At 41.9% G+C, this 21,431-nt stretch overlaps 1 protein-coding gene across 4 annotated transcripts in view; it reads right to left on the bottom strand.

The window, feature by feature from the left end:
• The window catches only part of LOC124121929 (histone-lysine N-methyltransferase SETD1B-like), a 28,112-nt gene extending 6,761 nt beyond the window's left edge, over positions 1-21,351 (bottom strand). For all 4 annotated transcript variants that reach the window (XR_007218561.1, XM_046485059.2, XM_046485061.2 and 1 more), the window contains exons 1-10: positions 21,250-21,351; positions 19,478-19,979; positions 15,195-15,794; positions 14,270-14,327; positions 6,783-6,812; positions 5,335-5,423; positions 4,166-4,289; positions 2,633-2,755; positions 813-943; positions 328-404 (exon numbers count right to left, since the gene is read on the bottom strand). Coding sequence is in view for 3 of the 4 variants with exons in the window: in XM_046485059.2 (XP_046341015.2) it covers positions 328-404; positions 813-943; positions 2,633-2,755; positions 4,166-4,289; positions 5,335-5,423; positions 6,783-6,812; positions 14,270-14,327; positions 15,195-15,794; positions 19,478-19,954 (1,709 nt within the window). In the remaining variant the exon portion in view is untranslated. The remainder of the gene's footprint in view (positions 1-327; positions 405-812; positions 944-2,632; positions 2,756-4,165; positions 4,290-5,334; positions 5,424-6,782; positions 6,813-14,269; positions 14,328-15,194; positions 15,795-19,477; positions 19,980-21,249) is intronic.
• Positions 21,352-21,431: the final 80 nt, after the last annotated feature.

The raw sequence follows: 21,431 nt of genomic DNA, 5'->3' as shown, positions 1-21,431 counted from the left end.
TGAATCAGTTGCGTTTCACTGCTCATATTTCGGTGTCATTTACATTGGGGTGTCTGTTTTACATGCAGACTTGACAGAACCTATAAGCATAAGTAATCATTGATCATAATTCACGTGAATTGGGTATTTGTACCATCATCATCGGATCCTTTAACGTCTGAGAAATAGAATTCTGCATGTGCATCTTATCTCTTTGTATTGGTGGTGGTTGTAATTAATCCACGGAACACCCTAAACCTTGCACGGTCTATGTATCTGGATCATGGCAGAGCCCCACTGACCTTCACTTGTAAACTTACAAATCCTAATGTTAGTTTTATTGCTCACTTGTTGAGAAGTCCCTCCCGTAAAGTCTGGATACAGATGCGGGACATGTTGATGCCCATCACACAGAACGGGAAGTTCTGAACAGAACAACACATCCTACATACATATACAAATATCAGAACAGAGCAATAGAGAATCTTCATTTATCTGTCAAGTCACATCTAATGAAAATGTTTGAAGTCTTTCTAATTAGAACACATTTACCTGTTGCACATTAAAATGGTAAAACTTGTTTTTGTATGGTTATCAGATCTTACTGATTTTTAATTATTAAGAACAACTCAAAAGAGGAAAAGAGCAATCATCAATGAAATACTAAATATTTGAACAGCACTCACAGATTAATTATAGTAGTTTGCATTCAACCATGATGAATTAGTTATCAGAGATTTTCAGTAAAATAACATTTAAAATCATTTTCAAAAGGCAAGGTCTGCATTTCACTTCTTGTTTAATTTTTGTAGAACATTTATTTTGAGTCAAACCTGTGTGGGATGAAGAGACAGTTTATACACGTCCCGAGCAAGCTGTGCAGTTTTTGGGTTACGCAGAAAGTACAGAAGCTGCAGCAATCCCAGCATTCCTACACCGCGAACATCGGTGCCAGGGTCGCGACCTTAGATAGAATGAATAAATATCAATGATCACAGTGCCAAACTTTGAACAAATATTTTTAACAAATGTTATATTTGGTATAACACTTTTTTTAGTAAAGTACAGATTCTAGTACTGTTTGGGGTAATGTCCCATCTGGGATTCGAACCCACACTGCACGAGTGAGCACCTAATCGCCAGCACACAAAGTCAGCGACCTAACCCACAAAGCCACCGAGGCTTCCACAAAATGAAAGTCTGACAACTGGTTGTCTAGCTAACTAACTTTGTGTACCGGTACCCCTCTGACAAGTGTAAATTGGCATGGCTCCCATGGCCGAAAGTTATGAACACCAATGCCATTTAGAAAGTGGTCAAATGTAACATATGTTATATTTGGGATAACACTTTCTTAGTAAAGGACAGATTCTAGCAAAATAGAACTTCTTTGGCCCAAGCTGACATTCTTAGGAGATGTAGAAAACGACAGCACAAACATGAGGCTAAAAAGTAATCTTAGTTATCTTTGCTCATGTTCAAATATTACAAAATGATTTCCTGAAAACCTCTTTTAGTTTGCAAAATCAGCCATTTTCACTAACCACACTTAGGTACTTGATCAAATAAGAGGTACAAACATGTTTTGTCTTGTTTCTTTATTAACACTGCACTCAGCAATGTTCCAGTTATATGACGGTGACTTTTACTAATAAAATCTGGACCCGACAAACCAGTGACTGACATCATGAGCATCGATCTATGCAATTGGGATATGATGACATGCATATATCAACTCAGTGAGCCTGACCACCCGATCTCGTTACATCTGCTCTTACGCCAAGCATGGGTTGCTGAAGACCTATTCTAACCTGGATCTTCAAGGGTGTGTATAACATAAGATAGTTTTCATACCAAACTATTTCATGTTGCTTAGATTGCAAGTCAATTTGACATCATCCTCAGTTATCCAGTGTATCATATCTGCATTCTATTATGATAAATACCCTTTACACTTTTCTTTCATGATTGAAACAAGGGGCAATATTACCAACACTTGACCCGCCTTCATGTGTGCCTTCTCAAATCCAACAGAGAGCATCTTGTAGAATGAGGACATCCTTGTTTTTATAGTCAGGAATACACCTTTTCCCTCTTAAAGGTCATTCATAACTTTTGATTATACACACCCTAGGCAGATCCAGAGGAAGGCCCCCCCCCCATCCCCCCCATCCCCCCCCTCCTTTTGAAAACCAAATGTAGTATGTTGTTGGCAGTAGAATTATCTGAGAGAGGATTTGGATATTGTGGACCCCTCCCTTTTAAGAATGTTGGATCCGCCCTTGCATACTACTTAAAAGAAGTTAAAGCACACCTGACATGACAAGAACTGTAGTTATGTGAAGATATCAGGTGTACTTTAACTTCTTTTGAGTAGTATATATTGAGAACTCTCTTGTACAAGGCTGTGATTATGAATGTTAATATTTGCCTGACTCACACTCAGATGAGGAAATTTTGATTGGTTGATGATTTCAGGATAATGAGCGAGAGAGTTTCTGTGTTAGTGATAAGAGACATGGAGATGGTGAGGTCCATTTTCCCAACCAAGCTGTAGTGGCGAATGGGTCCCGGGTATATGTCATATAAGAATGAACGAATATAATACACTGGATAATCAAGGGTGACTTTATAAAGGGATAGAGTCTACGACCTTGAAAACCAATCTCCTCCCAGTGACTGCCGAAGCGCTGACAATCGAAGCGAGATCCTGTGAGAGTGCGGTAGATGGACTGAAGGATGTGTACATGTGTTCTGTCCTCATTGTCCAGCTGAGCTACAAGGTAAAGAAGGATACACATGACACTGAGAAACTGAGAAAACATTTTAGTAGGAACCTACAATGTCAAGGTAACTGATTTGAAGAGTTACATTGTAACCACCTGACCCCTGGTCTAGTCTTACAAGTGTCAACAAGCATGGGGTTTGAGGCATCTGTCCAGCCCCAGAGTAGACAGCAGGAAACTAAAGGAGACAAGGTAACTGATTTGAAGAGTTACATTGTAAGCACCTGACCCCTGGTCTAGTCTTACAAGTGTCAACAAGCATGGGGTTTGAGGCATCTGTCCAGCCCCAGAGTAGACAGCAGGAAACTAAAGGAGACACTATTTGCATATACTGGAGTGTATTCTGTTGCCATGGGGAGATGAAGCTGCTGTACCCAGTGTTAGAAATTGGAGCAAAAGGGTCCTGGAACACTGTCGCTATGGTATTTGAATCTCATTTGCCCATTTTATTCTAAATCTTTTTATAGCTTTGTTGGCTGAAAAATACTTGTTGGAAGGTGGATAATAAATAACGATAACAGTGTCAACTTGTTATCAACATGCTCAACATTTTGTGTGATGACTGCATTAGGCGAACTAAACACAATAATTCTATTCACAGTCTTTTTTAATATATTTTAGCATGTCAAGGGTTGTGGAATCTGTAAACCAACTAAAAAGCCAAATCTTGGCTTAGAAATATGACATGGACAATATTAATTAGACATAAAAAAGACTTGTGTATTCAATAACATGAGGATTTATGCTTGGATTTTGACAAAACTTAGTATACATAATTTCTTATGGGGTTTTTGATTGCATCAACCTTTGTATGTCTTTCACGTAAGGTCATTAGCATCATTAGGATTCAAATTTTGCAAAAATGATTCAAATTCATTGACATTTTTTATTAAATTATGAAAAGTCAAACATTTTCCAACTGCACGTGATTGGATGACAATGAAGGTCAAGGTTGCTAAGTGTGGAGTAGACATCCCTAAAAGCTTGTGTACACAATATCTTGACTATCATTCTTAATTTTGACCAACTCTGACATCAATGACAGAATTCAATACATACTTAATTCTGTAGCAATTCACATCTTTTTAAATATACTACAAACTGATATTGATCAACACTGCAGCTTCATCTGAAGTCATCCTTCAGCCTCAATGGGGGTACTCGTGACACTATGGAAGGTAAGTACAGGCTTCGCTTTCCTGTTCTTTCAAACTGTGAATACCTCCAACACAAGTTTACCTGACTAAGAGGTTCAAACTCTGATCTTGTGTCTGTTTTCAGGCCTACAATGAAATCCCTGCTTACAGAATATGCAGTACTATTGAGATTAGCTGCCACGCTTTTCAATGTCAAAGTGGTGTAAGATTTTCTTGGTTTGTTAACAAGTCCTGTACACTCACATCCAGCCACACAGAAGATGAGGTCTCTCTCGGGTAACAAGTCTCTGTGTATCTTGGGCGGGCCAAACAAGAAGTGTGCCAATGCCGACAACCCATGCCTATCAATGGACGTCCGCACGTTTGGCTGTAACAAATACATGAGGACATGTTAAACACAAAGTTTACATATTGTCTGTGCCAAATAAGTTTTGAGTCTACAGTCCAAACTTGTATTTTGCCATTATTTTCAGTGTTTTTCTGTCTTAGTATAAAGACAGTGTAAACTGTCATCATTACTCATTAAAGAACCTAGCTGTAATTACTGAATCCCATCATCTATTCATCCTTTACGTAGGTTTTTGTGTATGTCACTAGTGGGACCTACGGATCATCCTATAAGAAGGGTCAGCCACTGTGCGATAAGTATTCATATTTTTCAAGTTATTCAAAGTATACTCAAGGACATGGGTGGCCCAGCTGTCTAAGGCACTTCAATTTGTTGTCCAGAGTTGCATCCCTAAGGACACCAGAATCCTGAGTTACCCTGATTCAATTTCTAGGTTTGTCAGAAGCTGACAACCCATGTTATCTCTCTAAGTGATTTGAGAATGAAATATGCTTGCCTGAATGTTTCACTCACTCCTACCAAGACTGAAGAGTGTCAACCCTGATGGTCCGACCACCTGACAAGAGCTTCAATTGAGGTGTCCTCACATATTCATGCAGAAGTAACTTATCAGAGTGAAAGATCTGATTGTATAAGGTTTTTGACATCAGATAGCAGCGGTAGAAACTGACAGTTTTCGTCCACAAGTCCATATAAAGATAACATATTGCAAAACCCTTAAAAAGGGCCAATTTCTACTAGACCTTGTGATACCTTAACTATTGGGCAGTTTGGCAAGGACTATCGGACTAGTGCCAATTTCTAAAGCTGAGATAGTCTTCAAATCAGTAAAGATGGACATATTTCTTTCTCATATAAAGTCTGAATGTGTATTTGTGTAATCTTAAAATGACATCAATAAGTGATTTTGGAACATTAATCAGCTTTTTTTTACACGGATTACATCCAAATTACAATATATTCATGCAGTTTTTCTCCAAAATATGTCATGTGATACATATAACATATCATGAACAAAGCATTGGGATATGTGTTATGTGATGACCTGAATATATTTTCTAACCTTCACAGCGGAGAGATCCGACTTCCTGAAATGGTCAACGGCTTCCTGGGCAGAGAGCAGGGGGGTCTGGCAGGCCTGGTTCGTGCTGCCTGGAAGTGTGGACGGGATTCATAAAGTTTGTCGCATGTTGGGCTAGAAGTTCGCACATTTACAACCATCTTTGTTCACCCATTATTTAGTAGCAAAGCATTTTGGCTATTTGATAGCAATGAATTCTAGCCCATAGGCACTGAAAATGTCTTCATTACTGGTCCATGGTCATAATCAAGATGATCATCATAATAAATGTTACTCTTTGTAGTTTCTTGAAATTTTACTCCGCTAACATGGTTAAGAAAGGAAACTACCCAGCAGCTACCTGGTAACGTTGACTGTCTTTATACTTAAATATGCATAGATTTGAGAATACATTGAAAATTACATATAACATGTTGCTCAAGACCAACAGACATTTACAGGGAGAGTGTATCTCACTCTTATTGATGTGACAATAATTCGAGGACCAACAAACATACTGTTGAAATAGACATCAGTGGTAGCCTTTTGTGATGACATTGTTCCAGGTCCAATGCACTATATGATATTATAAAGTGGATCAGTGGCCTTTTGTGATGACAGTGTTTCATGTCCAATATAACACATGATATTGAAGTGGGGATCAATGGCCTTTTGTGATGACAATGTTTCAGGTCCAATACAACACGATATTGAAGTGGGAATCAATGGCCTTTTCTGATGACAATCTTACAGGTCCAATGTACAACATGATATGGAAGTGGGGATCAATGGCCTTTTGTGATGACAATGTTTCAGGACAAATGTACTACATGATATTGAAGTGAGGATCAATGGCCTTTTGTGATGACAATGTTTCAGGTCCAATGTACAACATGATATTGAAGTGGGGATCAATGGCCTTTTGTGATGACAATGTTTCAGGACAAATGTACTACATGATATTGAAGTGAGGATCAATGGCCTTTTGTGATGACAATGTTTCAGGTCCAATGTACAACATGATATTGAAGTGGGGATCAATGGCCTTTTGTGATGACAATGTTTCAGGACAAATGTACTACATGATATTGAAGTGAGGATCAATGGCCTTTTGTGATGACAATGTTTCAGGTCCAATATACTACATGACATTGAAGTGGGGATAAATGGCCTTTTGTGATGACAATGTTTCAGGTCCAATATACTACATGACATTGAAGTTGGGATAAATGGCCTTTTGTGATGACAATGTTTCAGGAACAAATATACTACATGACATTGAAGTGGGGATCAATGATCTTTTGTGATGACAATGTTTCAGGTCCAATATACCACATGATATTTAAGTAGCAATGATAGAATTCCATGACAGATATTTCAGATCATACAGGAACTTCTAAAATTCTTGCATCATGACATGTTACCTTACAAAGCCAGAAAACATTAACTACCTTCTGTTGCACTCTTGTTCTCCGCAAACTCTGAAAGCACATAATGATAAAAGCAGTGATCAGGGTTTTATGCAAATAATTACATCCTATACACATAAATAATAGCGCCATGGCACTAACAATGATGACGGACAAAAAGGCAATGACATTAACTCACTTGACAAGTCAGGTAATATTACCATCACACCAAAGTAGTTCTATCCCGTTCTAAACAAAATACTAGAACGGGCTGTGATCACGGTAGAAAGCGTAGTTTGGCGTAAAATTTGATTCTAGTTCGTTCATAAGCAGTCCTGAATACGTCTACCTCGTTCTTATCTTGTTCTTAGCCAGTCTGCAGTCTGTTTGTATCCAGTTCAGATCCTGTAAAAGTACCCGTTCACCTCAACCCGACAACGTTTCGAAGCAGTTCGAGCACGTCCGTAGCCATTCTCAACCCGTTCTTAACCAGTTCAACCTCGTTCACAATATGTCCAAGACAGTTCTAACTAATTCTTAACCCGACCAACTCTTTTGCAGTATGTGCTCATCTCGTCCCAAGTGCGTGTGTATTTGTGTCCTGGCCCGACTCCTATGGATAGGAGCTAGTCTTCATTCAAGTTCAGGGCTCCGAGCTGTACACATCATGCCTCCAAAGAGAAGTCAACCTGGTCCGTGTGCACACGTACTGAAATTTATGTCGGACTGCACCACGTCGTAACTCATCACCCTAGTAGATTCGAAGTACGGCAATTCCGTTCGAAGTACGGCAATTCCGTTCGTAATACGTCTTTCTCGTTTTAAGTACGTTGTCAATCCGACTAATTGCAGAACGGGATGGACGGGATAATATTTTGAGCAGACTCAAAGTTCTGGAGCACCCTCCCCATCCATGAAGTACGTAAAAAGACTGTCAATAGTTGCTACTACGTCCACTATGTTCATACAAAGTTGGACCCCTTTCGACAACATTTTCACGAACATTTTGAGAACTTGTTTGGTGTCATGGGGGCATAAACTAAAACCAAAAATTGACATAAATAACATCTATAGCGAGACTCATTGGACACAGTGCATGGATGTTGGAATGACTGAAACCAAACAAATTGAAAAAAGTACATTGGATTTTTCTGAGATTTTTGTTCTGATAAGAAACATAATCAATTTTTGTCATCAGAAGATGACAAATCCCTTCGGCCCCCACAATAGCTAAAAGCACCACTTCAGAACCTGGTTAATACGTGTACCAATTTGGATGAAAAATATTCCATGTTTTTTAAGTTACGCTCCATAAACAAAATATGGATGGATAGACAGCGATTGGCGGACAGACAGACAGACCAAACAATGACTACATGGGGATAAACAGGAAATCCCTTTCTGCAATATGCTTAATGTGCATCTTATTTGCTGTTGGTTCTGTGGTGCTGGATTGTATTTATTTCAGATTTATCAAGCACCTACCTTATTGATGTATTTATCAAGCACCTACCTTATTGATGTATTTATCAAGCACCTACCTTGTTGGTGTATTTATCAAGCACCTACCTTGTTGGTGTATTTATCAAGCACCTACCTTATTGATGTATTTATCAAGCACCTACCTTGTTGATGTATTTATCAAGCACCTACCTTATTGACGTATTTATCAAGCACCTACCTTGTTGATGTATTTATCAAGCACCTTCCTTATTGATGTATTTATCAAGCACCTACCTTGTTGGTGTATTTATCAAGCAACTAAATTATTGATGTATTTATCAAGCACCTACCTTGTTGATATATTTATCAAGCACCTACCTTGTTGGTGTATTTATCAAGCACCTACCTTATTGATGTATTCATCAAGCAACTAACTTATTGATGTATTTATCAAGCACCTACCTTATTGATGTATTCATCAAGCAACTGACTTATTAATGTATTTATCAAGCACCTACCTTATTGATGTATTTATCAAGCAACTACCTTATTGATGTATTTAATCAAGCAACAACCTTATTGATGTACATACACTTGTATTTCTCATTTCAGGTTGCTTGAGATACTTAAGTAGTTGTTAGCTAAGCATCATCAGTAAAGCCCTAGTCTTTTGTTAGTGTCAGCTCATGGGACCAGTCCACTGCAATGAAGGGTAGACAGGTATATCTTTGTCGATCAATCAAAGTTAAAGCTTGGGTGTGTTGCTGATTAGTTAGGTTTAAAATCTCAGTGTCCTACTTTTAAGTTCTTTGTTTTCACCACTGCACTTTTCACTTACACTTCTCTCTGTAGTGGGGAGATAAGACAAGCAATGGAAAGGTTGGTAGTCAAAGTTATCATTGTGTTTGTTTCATGCCAGAATGATACATAAATCACTGTAGGTAAGCAAATATCTACATCTCATTAATAGTATTTCAGTATGTTACATATACTAGTGTTTGTGTGGCAAGTGTATGTGTACTCGCAGGGCTCAACTTGGCTATAGAAACATGTACCAGTGTAACCTATTACTGAAAAATGCTGCCTCATATTTATGTCCTAATGCACAAAGTGCACATAAAAAAAAGTTCAAAGTTAGCCTGACGAACCCTCACTTGTCCACACATCCATCTAACACATTCAGTACCTCTAAGTGTTGTTTTCCATACTATATCCCAAATCTCTGTGTTATCCTAATTTGTCATGCTTTTGTGTGCATGACATCATAAAATTGTGTGTACATTTAACAGCAATACTTGTAGAATTTTCCTATTCGGAATATTCTATAAGTAATACGTTACCACTGTTATACCGAGGATGTTGTCTCCCACAACTGCTGCTATAGCGAAATCTACCACAGAGATCTCAATTACCTCATGCAGCACGTGCGTAGCCACCTAGCTGCCATGTGACACCCTTCACTCTTGTCTCCTGCGAGAGCATGTGCTCGGGGGACGGACGGGCGGGCAGCAGCCCAGTGGTAACGTATTACTTATAGAATATTCCGAAAAGGAAAATTCTACAAATTACATTGTCATACGTTACCACTGTTATACTGAGGCTGACTACCACAGTAGGCGGTGGGGAGCACCTACAACCCAAATCCTGACTGCTAGCATTCCTTCCGACCAGCGGAAGTAAACACCAAGGCCGAAGCACTCGATGCGCATGCACCTAGCTAGGCGTTACCCTAACTCCAAACGGCCCCACTGGATAGGTATTTCATCGCCGCAGCGGATGAGAACACTGTATCCGCGTGAGCTTAATCTTAGATCAGGTTAAACAGTCGAAAAGAGGGAAATTAATTTCATTCAGACCGTATATCCCAGAGCAAGCCTACTTAAAGTATGCATTAGGCGCGTGACCTAATTCCAGTATTTGTAAGCATGCATCACAAGGTTGGGATACACGACAGACAATTAAATACATAATTGTCAAAATACAAATAAGGACAAAGCACACAAAAAGCCGCCCTCACCTGTGGTGTGAGTGCGCTGGTTTGCGGGACCCCAACTCCTGTACCCACGGCAGTGGGAACATTGGAGTCGACCCAGATTGACCACCGTGCAAGGTCTGACGCCTGAGGAGTTCGGAATTGCGCTGGGCACACCCCTTAGGTGCCCGCTTGCGCCGCGATCCGCGGGCCAAGACGGTGCACACTCTCCACGACGGCATCAGCGACCTGTTTGAGGTAATGATTGGCAAAAACCGAGTCAGAACGCCAGTAACAACCTCGTAATATTCTGCGAACAGAGATATTCGAGTGTAGGGCAAATGTTGCCGCTAGCACCCTGATCTCGTGCGGGTTTGACCCCGCTACCGGTAACCCCCGAGACCGGTACGCCAGATTGATGACAGAACGAAGCCACACCGCAATCGAGTTGCGAGTTATGTCAACCATCAAGAGATCCGGTCTCACAGGCAGTGGAAGTGGCGACTGCGTGACCTGGGTCAGCAAGTCGGGATACCACGATCTGTTCGGCCACATAGGCGTGATCAGTAACATTCAACAGCGAACTCCTAGGAGCCGGCTTAGAATGTGTGGTATCAACGCTGTCGGTGGGTAAGCATAAGTGTCCAAGCCTGTCCAGTCTAACGCGAGAGCATCGTGATCGATGGCCCTCGGGTCCGGGACTGGTGATACAAACAACGGGAGTTGATTGTTGAACCGCGTTGCGAACAGGTCGACCATCGGACGACCCAATCGTTTGCACAGCCACTGAAACACGACTGGGTTCAGCATCCACTCTGTGGGGCTCGGATCCTGAGGCCTCAATAGAGCATCGGCCAGTACGTTCCGCACACCTGGGATGTGACGGGCGCGTATCTGGCACGGGACACTGTCCACCAGAGAGTAAAACTCGAACGTGAGATCGAGTAGCGAGTGACTGTGGGTTCCCCCCAGTTTGTTCACATAGGACACTACCGTCGTGTTGTCGGTCGCCAGCATGAGCCGGGAGCGACGAGACGATGCTTCCAGTGATTGACTGCGTTGATCACTGCCTTGAACTCGAGATAATTGATGTGAAGACCTAGTTCGTCTACGCACAACAGCCCCGAGCTCACCTCCCCCTCTAGATGGGCGCCCCAGCCCACTAGAGAGGCGTCTGTATACAGGTTCAACGTGGCCCGGTAGGGCCGCATAGAGACTCCTGATAAGACATTGTAAGGGACCGTCCACCACTCCAGATGCGGTTCTGAGAAGGGGTTAACTCGCTCTTGGGGAGATTGACAATCCACCCCAATTGCTCCAAGAGCCGACGTGCGAAAACGAGATGGCGTGACAGGGTGTCCGTCATTTGATTTGCTACTAGCGAGTCGTCCAGGTACGCGAAGTACCGGACACCCCTCCAGTGGAGGAACCCCACTATGGGGGTGGTGAACCGGATGAACAGCCAGGGAGCGGACGTGTGAATCATTCTGAGTTCGGCACTATCCTACTTTGGAACGAGAAATATCCTGGAGTAAAACCCCGGTGTTATTTCTGGTAGAGCTAACTCCCGTACTGCCCCTTCTCCACCAACCTGCCGATGGCATCGGCGAGGATGGGAAGATCAGTTTCCGAATAGAAACCTGCCAACGGGGCAACGGTGAGCGGCGGATTCGCTTTGAGATCAAGCCGATAGCCGTACCGAATCGTGTTGACCACCCACGGGTCGTCGAACACTTGTTCCCAATTCTCCAAGTAAGTCTGGAGTCTGGCTCCCACTGGGGAAGGAGAGGGGGCCCTGACAGGCTGCGGCAGACGCAACTGTCCAGGGCCAAGTGACTCGGGTTCGCCTAAGGGCCAACCGAAGTTGGCGCTGTCGGCATACGAACCCCTCCAATGAGAGTCACCTGGAGGGGCCCTTGCCGTCCTTAGGCGACTTGGGCTTCCCCCAGTTCCCCGTCTTCCCGCGAAAGGGCAGCTGATTGCCCATACCGGAGCCCTCAGGGCGGGGCTTCTTCCCAGAGGAAGAAGAACCCGACCCCTTAGACCTACCGGCCGCAGCAGCCTGGGGCGCGCTCCGGTTAGGAGCGGCACCCAGGCGCCTTTGCAGGGACCCAACAAGAGCAAGTGTGTGCCGAGAGTCCTCGGCAACGTACTCCAGGGAAGCATTTAAACTGAGCAGGCAGTTGTAAATGCGCTGGTCACGGTCCATGGGAGAACCTTCGACCAGACTGGCCGCTGCAGCCAAGTAAGTGTCTCCGTGAGACATGGAGTGCCGAGCGAGGGCGTCCAGCTGGTGCAAGGTAGCTTGCGTTACCGTTGCAGCCGGTGGGGCACGGACACCCAACCGCTCAACATGGGCCTCCGCGGTAGGACCAGCCTCGGGAAAGGCAAGGTCATGAACCGGGAATAAACTCTTTCTCCACGACGTCGGAGGCAACGGGAGACCCCGACCGGAGGCCGCCGCGAAGGCGTTCTCCAAGGAAGGCTTGATACCGCGCAGCAAGGTTGATGCGGGGAAAGCCGTGTCGGAAGACTCATCGTATACCTCGGAGGAACCCACAGTCGTGGATTCCCCGCGGTACCGGCAGGGGCCGTGGCATGTCCTCAAAGAGGTCATAAACCATGGCCACGCGGTCCTTAACCGATAGCGGGAGCAACGGTTCGGGGGAAGGACCGGTGTCCACGGGACCCCGCGTCCGACCCCGCGGCCATCGAAGTGGCCGGGGACGGAACAGCCAGCGGCCGATCCTGAGATAAGGCCGCCAGCTTGGAGTCCACAAGTTATGCAAGTAATGCAGCGACGGAATCCCCGGACAGCCCACGGGCCGCCAAGGGATCCGCCGCAGCCGTGGTGGTGGTACCCGCAAGGGGACCCCGACCGGACGAGCCGGCCACCACAGGGGTGGAAACGGACTGCACATACAGCCGGTAGCACTCGCTTGCGGCACACCCCGCAGCTCCTGGTTGCGGGGGTAGAGGGGGTGGAGGACGGCGAAACATCCATGTCAGACATTTTGTTTGTACTATGAACAAAGAGCAAAACATGGTTACAACACACGCACCACAAATAGTCACAAACGAGTATTTTCACAAGAAAATAAACGAGCAAAGGGAATATAGAACATACACATATAACATATAGAGGAATAAGTGATGTAAAAACCCCAAGATATACTAGAACAGGGGAACGTAAGACGCAACGTGCATACGAGACACCCCGCAAGTATATAGAAAAAAAGGGCGGGAAAAATATTTCCTTTTGGCGGGAAAAATATTTCCAAGCGTAGTTACAGCAAACGCCCCGTAAAAGCACAGTTTATTAGAGAGAATAAACAGTAATAAATATCACCGAATGGTCAGAGAAACAGGAACGCTTGAGCAGTTTATTGTACGTCTTGCTAGAGCAAGCGAAGAGACAAGAGTGAAGGGTGTCACATGGCAGCTAGGTGGCTACGCACGTGCTGCATGAGGTATTTGAGATCTCTGTGGTAGATTTCGCTATAGCAGCAGTTGTGGGAGACAACAGCCTCGGTATAACAGTGGTAACGTATTACTTAATGTAATATCATCACATTAATGTGACACGGGCAGCGGGCTAGCCCATGTTTCAGCTTTGACAAATTTATGGGACCAGGGTGCAACCTGGTTTTGTCTGGTGCAACCGGGCTTTTATGTCAACAGGCTCCTGGTGCAAGTTAAATCAAGTTTGTTAACTTGAGGCCTGACTAGATTTCATTCCAATTCATTGTATGCACGTTTGTGTTTTGGTCTTGGTGCTAATTGGATAAATTTGTGTATTCAGTAAGTTGGCATCCATAACTGTCTTCCTTCAGCAACTTGTATTGTGTATTCATGATTTGATGATAATCTACATGTGATTTCTACACGTGTAAATAGCAATGTCTTCAGCATTTGTTTTGTCATCAGGACTTTGCTGTACCACTAAGATACACCCCTGTGGGATTCACTGGTTAATATATCATGATATATAGACACATCAGAGCAGTCATTACAATCCACAGACATGACAAATTATTACTTCATCCTGTGATTATAGTTATACCCAAACACACTAGCATTGCACAGACTGTTATCATTAAGTGATTTAACTCACCAGCTTGTATTGTGGTAACATTCTCCCAGTCATCAGAACTCTGAAGTTCAGGAACTCTCTGTCAAACAGAAATCAAAGTGGACACCTTTAGAAATTGTATTAAGGTTTCGTATTGAAAGACTAGATGAAAGTAAGTCAATCTCGTTGAAATCAAGTCTTTTACTCGATGCCCAGAGATTTATCTAGGGTTCCAAACTAGTGAGTTAGGTTTAACGTCACTTTGAACAGTTATAGTTATATCACAGCGTGTCCGCTTAATGTGTGAGAAAAGCCCAAAGTAATGCAGAACTCAGACATTTATCACTTTGGTGAAACCCACGAGCACAGGAATGGTGATTCCAAACAAAGTGCAAAACTGGGATGAAACAACAAAGTTAGTTGACAAAATAAGGAGTAAAGAATTGAATGAAAACAGTTCCGAAAACTTCTCATATTTCAAGCTGTGTCAAATAGTATAAGAGGTATCAACAGAACAAGATGGTTGGTTGGTTGGTCGGTTTGTTGTTTAACGTCGCACTCAGCAATATTTCAGCTACATGACGGCGGTCTGTAAATAATCGAGTCTGGACCAGACAATCCAGTGATTGACATCATGAGCATCGATCCACACAAAATGGGGATAGATAGTATCTTTGAATCCTGTCATGGCCAACTATGGTTAACTCTGTCAGAAGTCAGAGAAAAGTCAGTAACAATGAAACCCATTTCTAATCCTTCATGACTAATGTTCATTTGAATGAGCAAGCTTGTTGAAGAGGGGACTCATCGGTGACTTGCTAAATTGTGTGTCATCATACAATGTGGATCATTGCTCATAACATCAATCTCTGGTCTGTCTAGTCCAGACTTGAATACTTAGAGGCAGATGTAATATAGCTGGAATATTGGTACAGCAGTAAAACAAAGAAACCCCAACAAGACTTACTTGCAGCTTTTCCTCAGAATTCATGGTGTCCAACAGAGGCTGTGGGGATGAAGAACTGGTCACACTGGAGGAGATGGACGGTAGCCCAGATGATACAGGAGGGGCGGTTTCCCCGCCTGGGGGTACAGCAGTTGGACTGCCAACCCCTGTGTGTGAAGGCAATGTGGTGGGGATGTTCCCTTGAGATGGGGCTGTAACATTAGGCTGCTGTGGTGCAGGGACGGCAGGTGGAGTGGGTGGCACTTTGGGACTTGAGGCTGGTGATGGAGATGATTCTGATACAGGTTGTGAAGGCAGAGCAGTTGGATCTTGGGTCATTTTTGACAGACTTGCAGTGATATTTTTTTTTGATAAATCAGTGCAACCACTTTTATTCGGATGATCTGGTACCTCGAACTCGGAATCAGACTCAGACTCCTCTTTCTGAACAACTTCCTGTTCTGCATATTCATCTTCAAACTCAGAGCCGGAATCATCATCTTCACCAGAGTCTCCAGACTTCTTGGCAGATGACACAATATCGAGACGAGTATTTTCTGGGATAGGGCCAGATTCAACAATCACATCTGTCGAAGATCGTACACTCTCTCTCAGTAAATTCTGAAAGAAGTAAATATGACAAGATCAGAGCAATTGTCACTTCTTGCAGAACTAAATTTTGATGTGATTGCTTTCACAAATGCGCAAAAGTCAGTGCCACATATGCAATGTTTCTACTGTTAAACATATGCTAAATAAAGGAACAGTACATTGATGGTTCTGTGTGTTATTAAATCATGCAAAAAAATATTTCCAAGTGTTATGTCCGAGTCAATTCTCAAACCAAAACAACAGCCCTGAACAGCGAAGTCAACAACATAAGTGCTGCAAAGAGTAAACTGGCTTCAGTCATGTTTTTTATTAGAGGCAAATTGAAGAGAAAGCTTGTGTATTTTTCTAACAATGCTTTACAAAAACAATGCTTCAGAACGGCCGATGTCCTGTCCCTTTAAACAGTAGAAAGATATGTCACATATCAGTGAGCGAGTGAGTCTGGTTTTTACGCCACTTTTGGAAATATTATAGAAAGGCAACGCCAGGGAACACCAGAAAATGGCTTCACGCGTTGTCATCATGTGGGGAATTAAACCGAGCATTTGGTCATGACAAGCCAACATTTTAAACAACTAGGCTGCCCCACCACCCATTACAAGTCAGTGAGTGGAGCACACGAACAGAGGATAATTCTCCAAGGATTCAAAATGTAAAATGAAGTAACACATAAGTTTGTTTTTAACGTGTGTCCTTTTCATTGTTTTCTGTAATTATTTTAACATGACCCTCACCCTCATACTATCTGATTCGTTTCAGCCCATCGGCCCATAAATAAACAAGCATGAAATACTCACATCCCCCGCCAATATGACATGTCGGGTGTGTGCAATGCATTAGATCCTGTGAACTATGTTCACTGGGCCTTTTTGTAAAGAAATATAGTATGTTTTTCAAGATCTGTTCCGGAAACAAGGACTACCTCCATTTTCAGTCTAAATCGAAGTTGTTGCCATGGAAAATAAAAAAATAACTTTAAAAAAAAATCCAAAACTATCCAACGGCACCAGTTCACCACTAGACCTATCAATGTGCAAATATGGTGAAGAAAAATGGTACGGTTTTCAAGATCTGCTCCGGAAACGAAGACTACTGCCATTTTCAGTCTAAATCAAAGTCGTTGAAATGGAAACGCAAAAAATAACTATTTTAAAAATCCCAAACTATCAAAAGGCACCAGTTCACCACTAGACCTATGTGCCAAGTATGACGAAGAAATATGGTACGGTTTTCAAGATCTGCTCCAGAAACAAGGACTACTGCCATTTTCAGTCTAAATCAAAGTCGATGCCATGGATACTCGAAAAATAACTTTTTTTAAAATCCCAAACTATCAAAAGGCACCAGTTCACCACTAGACCTATCAATGTGCAAATATGGTGAAGAAAAATGGTACGGTTTTCAAGATCTGCTCCGGAAACGAAGACTACTGCCATTTTCAGTCTAAATCAAAGTCGTTGCCATGGAAACGCAAAAAATAACTTTTTTAAAAATCCCAAACTATCAAAAGGCACCAGTTCACCACTAGACCTATCTATGTGCCAAGTATGACGAAGAAATATGGTACGGTTTTCAAGATCTGCTCCAGAAACGATGACTACTGCCATTTTCAGTCTAAATCAAAGTCGGTGCCATGGAAACTAAAAAAATATTGTTTTTAAAGATGCCAAACTATCAAAAGGCACCAGTTCACCACTAGATCTATCTATGTGCCAAATATGGTGAAGAAATTTGGTACGGTTTTCAAGATCTGCTCCGGAAACGAGGACTACTGCCATTTTCAGTCTAAATCAAAGTCGTTGCCATGGAAACGCAAAAAATAACTTTTTTTAAAAATCCCAAACTATCAAAAGGCACCAGTTCACCACTAGACCTATCTATGTGCCAAGTATGGTGAAGAAATATGGTACGGTTTTCAAGATTTGCTCCGGAAACGAGGACTACCGCCATTTTCAGTCTAAATCAAAGTCGGTGCCATGGAAACTCGAAAAACAACTTTTTAAAAAATCCCAAACTATCAAAAGGCACCAGTTCACCACTAGATCTATCTATGTGCCAAGTTTGGTGAAGAAATATGGAACGGCTTTCAAGATCTGCTCCGGAAACGAGGACTACCGCCATTTTCAGTCTAAATCAAAGTCGGTGCCATGGAAACTCGAAAAATAACTTTTTAAAAAATCCCAAACTATCAAAAGGCACCAGTTCACCACTAGACCTATGTGCCAAGTATGACGAAGAAATATGGTACGGTTTTCAAGATCTGCTCCAGAAACAAGGACTACTGCCATTTTCAGTCTAAATCAAAGTCGATGCCATGGATACTCGAAAAATAACTTTTTTTAAAATCCCAAACTATCAAAAGGCACCAGTTCACCACTAGACCTATCAATGTGCAAATATGGTGAAGAAAAATGGTACGGTTTTCAAGATCTGCTCCGGAAACGAGGACTACTGCCATTTTCAGTCTAAATCAAAGTCCTTGCCATGGAAACGCAAAAAATAACTTTTTTAAAAATCCCAAACTATCAAAAGGCACCAGTTCACCACTAGACCTATCTATGTGCCAAGTATGACGAAGAAATATGGTACGGTTTTCAAGATCTGCTCCAGAAACGATGACTACTGCCATTTTCAGTCTAAATCAAAGTCGGTGCCATGGAAACTAAAAAAATATTGTTTTTAAAGATGCCAAACTATCAAAAGGCACCAGTTCACCACTAGATCTATCTATGTGCCAAATATGGTGAAGAAATTTGGTACGGTTTTCAAGATCTGCTCCGGAAACGAGGACTACTGCCATTTTCAGTCTAAATCAAAGTCGTTGCCATGGAAACGCAAAAAATAACTTTTTTTAAAAATCCCAAACTATCAAAAGGCACCAGTTCACCACTAGACCTATCTATGTGCCAAGTATGGTGAAGAAATATGGTACGGTTTTCAAGATTTGCTCCGGAAACGAGGACTACCGCCATTTTCAGTCTAAATCAAAGTCGGTGCCATGGAAACTCGAAAAACAACTTTTTAAAAAATCCCAAACTATCAAAAGGCACCAGTTCACCACTAGATCTATCTATGTGCCAAGTTTGGTGAAGAAATATGGAACGGCTTTCAAGATCTGCTCCGGAAACGAGGACTACCGCCATTTTCAGTCTAAATCAAAGTCGGTGCCATGGAAACTCGAAAAATAACTTTTTAAAAAATCCCAAACTATCAAAAGGCACCAGTTCACCACTAGATCTATCTATGTGCCAAGTTTGGTGAAGAAATAAGGTACGGTTGTCAAGATCTGCTCCGGAAACAAAATGTGACGGACGGACGGACGGACGGACGGGCGGACGGCACCCATTCCTATATCCCCCCTTCCACTTCGTGGCGGGGGATAATAATAAATCAAGTTGGTACAATCATCATTAATTAAAATTTTCTACACCCAGAATTTAAATCAATACTTTATTAAGCAAAGTTTACAGAATAAAAAAATATTCCTGAGTATTTAAAAAGAGCAATGTTTCCATCTGACATATGGCAATCATATCTGCTACAGTGTCACTACCAAAGTCATTAGATTTCAAGTGGTTGGTATCTCTGTAACCCATTTTTTCCACTACAAAACAAATATGTCATTAAAGTTTCAGCTTTCTGTAAACCTGTGTTTCTGTACCACCATTATCATCTGTCCTGTGAAGGGTTACCTGATCTTGTTCCTGCACGTCAGTATTCTCATCCTTCATCAAAGCCTCTTCACCATGTCCACTGTTCACGACATTCAGACCACCTGCTGATGTGTCAATACATTCATTATGCTCCATCATTTTCTCATCAAGCAGGATGTTGGTAACAGCAAGTCCAGGTGCATCACCAGCCTGTTGTACATCCTCTCGTAGTGCTTCCTCATCTTGTGCATCCTCTTCTGGCACTATCCTCTCCTGATTCACCCTGACATGATCGTGTTCGTCTACAAACCCACCAGAAGATGCATTACTGTTCATATTGATGGGGATGAGGTCCACGAGTGCTGACTGTTCTGTTGAAATGTCATTGTTTTCTTCGATGACATCACTGCTGAGAACTACCCCAGCATCTAACTTGCCACTAAAGTCAAACTGAAGCTGGTCTAACTCCACTGGGCCTGATATATCCAGTTCAACTGGATCTGTATCTCCAGACATGTTTCAGTTTTAGTACTTAATAGAGCTGAAATGAAAGAGAAAGTATTAATGCATTACAATTTATATACATGCAATATAACTATTATCTACTGAACAATGAGATGTGGACTGTTTTGACTCTGACATACCTTTTTTTTATGCCGGTCATGCTTATGTCACTGTGATCAATTATATCAATTATTATTCTGAAAATATTATTGAAATATCTTTTATCATTCATATTTACTGTCATGAATGCATGTAATGAATTAAGTTGTGTTATGGTACACATGCAATATACCAGATACCTCTTAGCCATACTCGTTTGATGCTTCTAACTCTGTTCCCAGAATGTGCCAATTCTTAAAATATGTTCCAAAGCTCAAAATTAGTGAATATCTCAACATTTGCTTGCAGTTTATTTCATTGCCATAAAATATAACATTGCTACATTAAGGAAGAGACATGATTAGTTAATAAATATGGAGATGACAACTACTGATGCAGAGGTACAAATTAACCAAACATAGGTTATTTTAAAAAAATTATGAGTCGAGTTAAATTAATAGTCCAAAACTTGGAAACCATTACTTAGGAAGACATTTATGTAAAAAATACACTGTAGTGGATCCATCATCAAAATGGCAGATACTTCAATCTAGCCTGTATTAATGTAAAGTGTTATCATTTAAGATATTTAAAGTTATCAAAAGATATTTCAGATGACCAAAACAAAAATAATTTGAGATTTTGTATTTTAGTCTGACATCACTCAGACATCCATGGATTAAGGAGAGTAAGAATAACGATAGAAGAGCCACACAAAATCAGTGAAGCTAGAGTCACAGCCGGTAGTGGGGTAGCCAAGTGGCTAAAGCGTTTGCTCGTCATGCCGAGGAACCAGGTTCGATTCCCCACAGGGGTACAATGTGTGAAGCCATTGTTTGGTGTCCCCAGTCGTGACATTGCTGGAATCAACCACAGCCGGTAGCTGGCGCCAGTGATTTTCGACAGGCCTGTAACTAAGCTGCGCCCTGTAATCTTCAATATCGCCAAGCTATGACAAGGTAAATAATGTCAAAGATGGGTTGGACAATTAAACTCTCGTTGTGTACGTTGTCGTGGGAGACCTCCAGTCACCGTACACAGCATAACCATAGGGTAGTCTTCACGCCATGACTAGCCTAGCCGAGATGATGCCTGTACAGTCTTGTCATCACTGACTTCTGGATCATCCTTGTCATTAGCAAGCATTTGGATTTGAATTTCGATCTATCATCTACAATCAAATTGACAAAGTATATGGTAAAAGCTACCTTAGATCATATATCGTTGACAAAGTATTCACATAAAGTTGACCGGCTCCAGAATTTTGACAACTTCCGCCATTTGTAAACACAACAGAACCGCACTGACAGCTTTTTATTTTAATTAATATCATATACGAATAACGAATTATTTTCGTGGTTGGGGTTCGATGGAAATTACTATATGAAAT

The sequence above is a fragment of the Haliotis rufescens genome, unplaced genomic scaffold (genome assembly GCF_023055435.1).
Source record: "Haliotis rufescens isolate VD_foot unplaced genomic scaffold, xgHalRufe1.0.p SCAF_54, whole genome shotgun sequence".
In the NCBI taxonomy this organism is placed as follows: domain Eukaryota; kingdom Metazoa; phylum Mollusca; class Gastropoda; order Lepetellida; family Haliotidae; genus Haliotis; species Haliotis rufescens.
This window is presented reverse-complemented; position numbering and strand designations above follow the sequence as displayed.